The sequence below is a fragment of the Solanum stenotomum genome, chromosome 12 (genome assembly GCF_019186545.1).
Source record: "Solanum stenotomum isolate F172 chromosome 12, ASM1918654v1, whole genome shotgun sequence".
NCBI lineage: Eukaryota > Viridiplantae > Streptophyta > Magnoliopsida > Solanales > Solanaceae > Solanum > Solanum stenotomum.
Genome location: NC_064293.1, coordinates 28,649,444 through 28,658,514, shown reverse-complemented (window position 1 = coordinate 28,658,514; position 9,071 = coordinate 28,649,444). Strand labels below are relative to the sequence as shown.

General features: G+C 37.2%; 1 protein-coding gene across 1 annotated transcript; it reads left to right on the top strand.

Annotated features, from left to right (window-relative positions):
- Positions 1–315: 315 nt before the first annotated feature.
- On the top strand, positions 316–8,623 carry LOC125848708 (U3 snoRNP-associated protein-like YAOH). Its single transcript, XM_049528635.1, has 7 exons — positions 316–927; positions 1,710–2,046; positions 2,322–2,546; positions 4,621–4,843; positions 4,990–5,165; positions 7,390–7,455; positions 8,401–8,623. Exons 1-7 carry the CDS (start codon positions 479–481, stop codon positions 8,476–8,478), a joined length of 1,554 nt encoding a protein of 517 aa, XP_049384592.1. The 5' UTR covers positions 316–478; the 3' UTR covers positions 8,479–8,623.
- The last annotated feature ends 448 nt before the right edge of the window (positions 8,624–9,071 follow it).

Sequence of the window (9,071 nt, the reverse complement as noted above, 5' to 3'; positions counted from 1 at the left end):
TTCTTAAACAATAACCATTTTCTATAATTAATTAAAACTATAGTCATGTAGCATAATTAAGTACTAAATGTTATCTTAGCTATATAATCTTCTCTTATCAAAATACCTAAATCAATAACCCATATCGATAAATCAATATTTTTTTTCGATTCAATTTATTTATTTCGGTTTAGTTTCAAACAACTCCATTAAAGAGCACCCAAAATAAATTAGATCCGTTGCAAAACTTCCGCCCATTATACCTTAGTGTGAGGCCCAAACCCGCACGGCCCATTTACCCGTTTCTAACATCTCCCTCTTTCCGTTTCTTCTACTACCCTTAAACCCTAAACTCTGTGTGCTGCCATTGTTCACTGGTCCTAAAACCCTAGTCACTACATTACTGTTCCTTTGCTTTTATTTCAATTTCAGTCCAAATTTGCAACTGATTGTAACATATTTCTGCAAAAGTTGTGAACTTTAAGCTCACAATTGAATCATGAAGAACCTGAAAAAGAAGAAAGCTTCAGCTCAAAACACCCAGAAGGGTAGTAAGAAGAGATTTTCAGTTGAAAGCGACCCATTTTTCAATGACGACAACGACTTGAAAAGGCGAAAGAGATTTGGAGATGATGAAGATATTGAGAGCAGTGATGATTCAGAGGACATTTATGGGTCTGATGATGAAGGAGTGGATAGGAATGAGAGGAAGGATGAAGAAGAAGAGGAGGAGGAGGAGGAGACGGCAGCTGAGAAGAGAAAGAGGCTGGCGGAGACATTTTTGCATAGTATGAGGGAGTCGAAGAGGAAGGAAGAGGAAGAAAGAGAGAGTGGAGAGGAATATGATAGAGAGGAGAGGGAAGCAATGAGAGACTCATGGATGGTAGACATGTTGCAGAAGGAGCAGATGGAGGGCAGTGGTCGTTCCAGAAAAGCTATTGCTTCCAGGTGTGTGATAAGTATGGATTGTTATTCCATTTTACCTGAATTTACTCTGTTCTGGCATGGATAGCTCGATGGGTTTTAGTAATTCATGTAATTGCTGGATTCCGGATTCCCAGGGGGATGGTGGTGTGGTTAGGTATATAAGTAACAACTTACAGGTCCTTTGGGTTAGAGATGAGCTATATAGGGATCATATGCGGAGAGATTAGTAATGCAATGATTGCAATGCAGGGCGTGTATAATGTAAAGATTATGCCTTTTTGAATGTTTAGTTTCATATATTACATTTTACTAGTATACAATGTATAATTAAAATATTTGTTTGTACTTTTTTAACAAAATAAACATTTTCTTGTTATAATGTTGATTTCTAGGTGGTGATTTATCTCCTTAAATCCCAATCAAACATTGTAAAATTTATACTAATTTTAGTGAGATTGTATGTCCTACAATCTAAACTAAATGGCCCATGTTCGAATCCCATGCACAAGCTGACCTAGACTCCATCATCACTAGCGGATGAATTGAATATGATGGTTCTTTGTTTCTGTTTTAATGTTAGAATGTGTTGTGCTTGCATCTAGGCTATAGCTGAGGTTTTTTTGAGTTGAAAGCTGCTATTTCATGATCTCCTATTTAGAGAATCAAATAATTGCTACGCAAGCTGTTGTGTTCCAGTATTACCATGAATCATGATAAGAGATATTCAATTTTTGCAAGTAGTTAAATAAAAAAGGACATTGGTTTTAGATAGTTATTGAGTTGTACCATTATTCATTCTTCAGGATTCAAAAGCCTACCAAGGGATTTCACATTTTAGTGAAACATCGACAGTCCGTAACTGCTGTGACTTTATCTGATGATGACTTGAAGGGATTTTCATCTTCTAAAGATGGTACTATTGTTAGCTGGGACGTGGACAGTGGAAAGACAGAAAAGTATGCATGGCCTACTGATGAAGCATTGAAGTCACATGGTGCAAAGGAGCCACAAGGTCGAGCAACAAAACATAGTAAGCATGTTTTAGCTTTGGCTGTCAGCTCTGATGGACGCTATTTGGCAAGTGGAGGCTTGGACCGTCACATTCATTTGTGGGATGCCCGAACACGGCAGCATATTAAGGTATTGTGATCACCTTTAGATTCTGACTCTCTCTCTCTCTCTCTCTCTCTCTCATATCTCAAATTAAATCTGTAGAGCTAGATGATAGCTTGAAACTCGTGTTGGCCAGACTTCTCCTTGCAAGTGCAATAGCACTAAAGTGACTTCATTGGCATTTCCATTGCAAGTTCAATTTTTTGGAGCTAATTGCGCTCTTCAAATCTGAAGAGGCTAATTCACTGATTCTTTATTTAACTCTTCATTGATACTCTAATATGGAGATGATTCTTTTACAGGCATTCCCTGGTCATAAGGGACCTGTTTCATGTTTGACATTCAGACAAGGATCTTCTGAACTGTTTTCAGGGTCGTTTGATCGATCCATCAAGATATGGAATGTGGAAGATAGAGCTTATGTAAATACTTTATTTGGTCATCAAAGTGAAGTTCTAACCATTGATTCTTTGAGGAAAGAAAGGGTTTTGACAGTTGGACGAGACCGAACCATGCACTTATGGAAGGTAATTCATGGCCTTTCATCTGCTTTCAGGAATTCTTTTTCCTAGCTATGTATCTGTGTGGTGAAAGAAACTCTGGTTGTTTCTTAAGTATTCAATGATTTTTTTTTTCTGAGGAATTTAAACGAATATCTGTGTCTTGTTGATGAAGAAGTCCTTCTCATGACAGGTGTATATTTTCCAGTAAAAGGCATAATTTAGTTGAGTTGTCATCCAGCATGTCTTTCCTTAGTGCCTGAGGTCTGAGCTTTTTAGGATCTAAGAGTTTTTGTTTTTCAAAATTCCTAATAAGATTCCTTGAAGGTTGCTCTAGCACTGTTACTGAGTCTCTGATGTCAGATATCTTCAATAAAAAAAAAAGAATAGTAAAAATATTAGATTGATGTCTTTTAAAAAGAACATTATATTCTTGAATATTGAGTTTGAGGATGTCCAACTAAAAAGAAATTAAGGCATGTAAATTGGGTTAACCCTAGTTTTAAGGATTTGCAATTTGTCAAATTTAAGTTGGTGAATCCTTTTTTTATAAGGTTGTAAGAATAGCAGACAAAACATTCTTGCTTCCTTACTCCTAGATTCAATGGGATGTTAGAAAATCTTTATGAAGATTATATGTTGGTTATAGGGTGTGGAGTGTGGAGGAATATCATGAAGGGATGGGTAGATTTTTATGAAATATATGCTGTGGAGATTTGTTGTTAAAAGATGAGATTCCGAGTATGTATACAGTATCTTGTCAAAGGGAGGCGGTAGTCCAGCAAACTAGGTAGACACAAGTGGCAGAGATGGTTTGGGATTTGAGATTCAGGAGGGATTTCCAGAATAGGGAGGTGAATGAATTTTAGAGGTTGCTAACTTTACTACATCAACATTGTGAGCTAGTTGAAAGACTCGATACAATGAGATGGAAGTTGGGGAACAAATGTGTGTTTTCTGTCAAGTCCTTGAGAAGCTTTTGGTGAGGACGAAGGAGGCTTTTCCTGTCAAGTCAATTCGAATTCCTAAGGTGCTGAGGTAGGTGTGCTTTTTTATCATGGTTAGCTGCTGGAGGGGTGGTTTTGATGGCGGAAATCTTTAAGAGAAGGAAAGTTGTGTGTATCAGCTGTGTTACTTGTGCAAGGAGGCGGACGAAGTTGTAGATCATCTTTTACTATACTGCAGCCTAGCAACGAGGATGGGATATGTTTAGTTGGTTTGGTATACCTTAGGTGATGCCAATGTAAGTGAAGACTGAAGAAACTGTTGTTTTGCTGGAAAGCTGGAAAAAGCCGGAGAAAGAGCAGGGCATGGAATGTTGTACCTCTGGCTTTGATGTGGATCATTTGGAGAGAGAAAAATAGGAGGGCTTTTGAAGGGGTAGAATCGAGTTTTGGGCAGTTGAAGTGTAGTCTCTTATCCCTTATTTATTTTTTGGTGAACTGATGTAGTTCCGGCTTGTATAGTCGATTGGGTGTCTTTTGTACGGAACCATATCTTTATGTAGGTTCTTTACTTTTTGGTATGCTTCTTGTATACCGACTTTGGCCTTTTGATTTAGGAAACGAACTTTTTTACCTGATAAAAAAAGGTGTTGCTGATCCATTCCTGCTGAGAGGATCCCTTGTGCAGTTGTAAGAATAGCGAAAGAAGCATTCTTGCTTGCTTACTCCCAGATTCAATGGGATGTTACAAAAACTTTAAGAAGATTATATGTTCAGGTTATGGGTGTTGCTGATCTAATCTTCTGAGAGTTGTCTTGTGCTACTATGAAGTTGCCTTGGGGATCTAATTTTTCTGTTTTAAACACGATAACTTAATTTCTTTTTAGTGTATTGTGGTTCGCCACAGTGGTCATCATAGATATATCCTTGAAGTTCCATAAGTGAAAGTTAAGTTGAGAGGGTTCTATGACTAGGTTCCACTCGTGGTACCACTGAATGCACAAGGTTCTTTCTTGAATTAACAAGAACAAATTTTGAAGTGTCCTTGTTAACAAGTTAAATTCTTTTTACAACTAAACTTTGCTAATGCATCCACAGATAGTTCTGACTCTTGATAATTTTCGTTACCACTTTGCCTCCCTCTTTCCTGCCAATAGGTTCCGGAGGAATCTCAATTGATATTTCGTGCTCCAGCAACTTCCCTTGAATGCTGTTGTTTCATCAATAATGATGAGTTTCTATCTGGTTCTGATGATGGAAGTATTGAGCACTGGAACGTAACAAGGAAGAAGCCTGTCCACATTGTAAAAAATGCACATGCTTCATTGCAATCAGTGGGAATTGAACAGAGCAATGGGGCCCTATCAAATGGCCACATGGGTAAGCTTTAATGTTTGTATTTTTCTGTTATCTCTCTCTTATGCTAGAATTCTTTTAGTTGTATGTTTTAATATCGATATTTAACTTCAATATGAATTCTTTCACTAAAAGGTAATTGAAAAACTAAAACGTGTTCAATCTTGCAGAAAATGGCACCCTTAATCCTCAGTGTCATTCCTCTTCAGCACTCTCTTGGGTTAGTGCGCTGACAGTCTGCAGAAATAGTGATCTTGCAGCATCAGGAGCTGGCAACGGGTCTGTTCGACTGTGGACAATTGAAAATGAATCAAAAGGCATCCAGCCATTGTTTGAGCTCCCAGTGGTAAGGAATCGTTCAGTGTGTCTCCATCTGATTCTTTGGAACTTCTTTGGATTTAGTTTGGTAATACTAGGAGTCTGTGACTTAATTATACCCAGGAGTAGAGGGGATACTGTGTGTGCGTGGTACTGGATTTTGTGGCTCACTTAACATCTGCTAGTATTACAAAGGCGGAAAATATTGTGTTAGAAAGGCATGATGGGCTACCAACCCTATACAGGTCTAGTGACATATGTTAACCCTACAACATTATGGTTTCGTCTCAATAGAAAAATGATAACTCTGCAGGGCTTTTGAGTTGGCCATAAAAATGCAGAATTGGTAGGAGTTTAGACTGTTCAGAATTCTATTCAAATCTATGGCTGTTCATCCAGGCATGCTGAAATGGGCAAATCGAAATGTGCTGCCAACTCTCGTTCTTCTTCTCCTCTTTCCAAGCAAGTGCCAACTAAAACAAATTCTGCCATTACCAACATAGTTCATTTGATATCAGATTAGTTTTGTCAGTCCAATCACACTGAAGCTTATTCTGAAACAATAAAGAGCAATTAACAAGATTGTTTTTGAAAAGGTAACAGTTTATTGCTAATGCTCAATTAGCACTAAGAAAGTGCAGATCTGTACTGGTATACAAGGCAAAGAGCATAGTTAGTCATTTACCATTTCTTTTTCTTTTTTTACACCAAAAGAGAAAAACATGTATGCAATTTAACTTGATCTTCTGGATAGGATTGACTCTGCCTTCAGTATACCTTGCATCCCTTTCTTTCTGCTATACATGTAGGGATTCCATTCCACCATTTGTTCTGCCTCCTTGAATTCCTTTGCTGCTCCAGCATCTAAGAATGTCTATTGGTATTCCTAGGTATCATCCATTTTAGACCCACCATATTTAAGGAAAAGGATTTCTTCCACCATATTTAAGGAAAAGGATTTTTTCTAAGAAAAGATGCCAAGGTTGGTCTGTTATTGGACAATGAAGGAATAAATGGCTAACTGTTTCTGGGTTCTTTTCACAGAAAAAGTCACCTAGAACACAGCTGAAAACTTCTTTTGACAGAAAAAGTCACCTAGAACACAGCTGAAAACCCCTTTTCTGCCGATTTTCTTGTGTCAAGCATGATTCTTTTGCCACCAATCAGGAGGAGCATGCAAATTTCATTTGTATATCCACTTCCCAGATCTGTTTCCATGGCCAACATAGTGACTGTTGCACACACCTGTAGTGAGAGAAGTGTATTATGATTTTACTGGGGATATTGATTTGACATAGTTTCCTTCCCTGCCAAAAAATGAGACAGTATAGCAATTCTATCCATAATCTCACTAATTCTCCCTAATATCACGAAGGGATTGACCTAGATATTAAAGATCTGGAGTGAAAAAAGAAGAAGAAGAGATAACTGTTTCAAAAAAAAGAAAAAAAAGAGCTGCAGTAACAGCCTTAGGAACAAGGTTAAAATCTCAGCAGAGGTCACATTGGGTGAATCATCCCACTCTTACAAGGCTTGGTTGGATCAGTCGAGGTGCAAGCACAAGGTTGTTTGGAGACGAACATTTTCTGAAAAAAAGGTCTCTTGCTATCATCCCCTTTGGTAATACAGTCCGGCCCTTTTTTTATCAGCAAACAAGACAAACCCGTGAGGGTTTCAAGTAAATTGTTCAACACTTACATTTTTAACCCATTGGCATTAGCACTGGTTTAAACTAAAGTTCCCTCTGCGATATGTAGAACAAATAGAGCTTTTAAAAGTTAACTGACTTAAGCAGCTGTCCAAAATGTTGTTTATAGATTGCCTTTTCTAGTTAGTTTTGCATTATCTATGTTCAACTTGAGTTCTTCGACATCTTAAATCAAAGTCAATCTTCCAGTTAGTTGTTTGGTGTGAATATAAAGTTACCCTTTTCTCAAAAAAGTCAAATCTTCCAGTTAGAAGTCTTACAATGAATTTCTTAAGCAGATCACCATATATGAACTCTGCTAAATGTTGCACTTAATGGTTAACATACATTGTTCTGTTTACTTGAAGAAGCCGAATACTTATATAGCGTTTTTGTATCCTTGCTCACTGTTCTTGATGCTCAATGAAATTGGCAAATGAGATTTAGCGTGCTCAATTCATTGGACTTATAAGCAATAGTTCCGGGGCTGTTTGTATGCTGCTTGTAGACTGATGTTGCTTCTTTAGAACAATGTAATAATGATATGATCATTGTTTTAATGCAGGCTGGATTTATAAATTCCTTAGTTTTTTCAAAATCAGGACAGTTCTTGGTTGCTGCAGTAGGGCAGGTGAATGGTTCTATCTCCATTTTTATGTTTCAGTGTTTTCCAACTTAGCCGAACAGATCAAAAAGATTTAATTTCTTCCATATTTGTTTGTTTTGATGATCCAACTTCTTGATACGATAGTACAATGCATCACTCAACAATTTTTTGCTTCGCCAATTCTTTTCCACTGTGATCAGTGTCCTCTTAGGACTATAGGTATTTGAGATGACAAGTTAATTCTTTTATAGAGAGATTAGATTTTATTTTTTTTTGGGATGATTAGTTATAGTTTCTTAGTATGATTTCCTGTCTTTGCCGTTACTTGTTTGGACATTTTCAGGAAAAGTCTTAATTCTTCTTCTGTCCTTCAAAGAACCAAATCTTTTTCCTTGTTAGTTTTTCATAAAGTTATCATTTCTTCTGCTGTGTTCTATCCTTGAGTAAGTTCAAAACGGTTTGCTAACAAAGATATGTGGCACCTGAAACTTGAAATTTGATTGTGATGATAGTAGCAAGATTCCCTCCTTTGTTTGCACAAAGGCAAATGGCCTACCTGAACAAGTATTCTTAGGGTATGGGGAGCAGAGTGTGGAAATGATGAGAACATTTTGAGTTGGTTGCAGAAAACTAACATAGATGACACATTTTTGGAGTTGAAAGTGACTACTTTTTCTCCTTGTGGATGAAAGAACATTTGGTTCGATATCCAAAAAGCTTCTTAGATATAGGGGTAACTGTATATGTGGACTAAGACTCATCTGGGTAGAAAAATACTATGTTTTGAGTCAGACTTGGGTTATTGATCTGAGTACCTTATTTTGTAATGAGCATAGTTTGCTGATGATGTGCAAAATATCATCCAATATTCTCTAGCACAGGGACGCATTGAATTCACACCTGAAGCATCGTTGATAGTCTGTATATTGCTATTTTATCTCATGTACCATCATCTGCGCTGATATGCAGGAACCTCGCCTAGGAAGGTGGGGACGTATTGCTGATGTTCGAAATGGAGTTTTTGTGCATCCTTTGAATCATTCGTGATATTGAGCTTGTTGCTCATTGCCCAATTTGGCTCATGCTAAAAGGAGGAATAGCCTTCTCTGTACTTTCTTGTGAGGTCAATATTTATTTTTATGTTGGCAAAAATTTTGATCTATCAATTTTGATATATTTTTATTCTCTCTTTTCACATTTGTTCATATTGATTCAGCTACGTAATAGAGAAATACAGAACAATTTTAGTGTATTAATTGAAATTCCAATGACTTCAGTGAGTTTGAAGGTTTTACTTAATACTTCTCAAGAAACAACAATACACCCAGTGTAGTATCACAAAGCGAGGTTTGTACGCAGATTTTACTCTACCTCAAAGGACAGAATCTTTAAGACCTCTTTCCTCAATAGAGAGGTTTTCTTTGTTGTCACATATTCATTTGGAAAAAGTGCAAAGTGAAATAAGTTGTCTTCATTTGCAATGCATAGGTGAATATCATCAATTACAATATTAGGGGAATCGTGGAAATGTTGTCAAGATGACTTTTGGTACTCACTGGTCCTTGCTGGAATGGCCAAAAAAATAATGCATGATGCCCTTACAAGAGGCCAAATCATAATAATGACCTGGTTGGTCATCA

Bases quoted from the DNA above. Each gene is read 5' to 3' on its own strand.
- LOC125848708 (XM_049528635.1), top strand. From the start codon at position 479: ATGAAGAACCTGAAAAAGAAGAAAGCTTCAGCTCAAAACACCCAGAAG. The intron at 2,047-2,321 runs GTATTGTGATCA...ATTCTTTTACAG, and splicing joins GAACACGGCAGCATATTAAG to GCATTCCCTGGTCATAAGGG. The intron at 2,547-4,620 runs GTAATTCATGGC...TCCTGCCAATAG, and splicing joins GAACCATGCACTTATGGAAG to GTTCCGGAGGAATCTCAATT.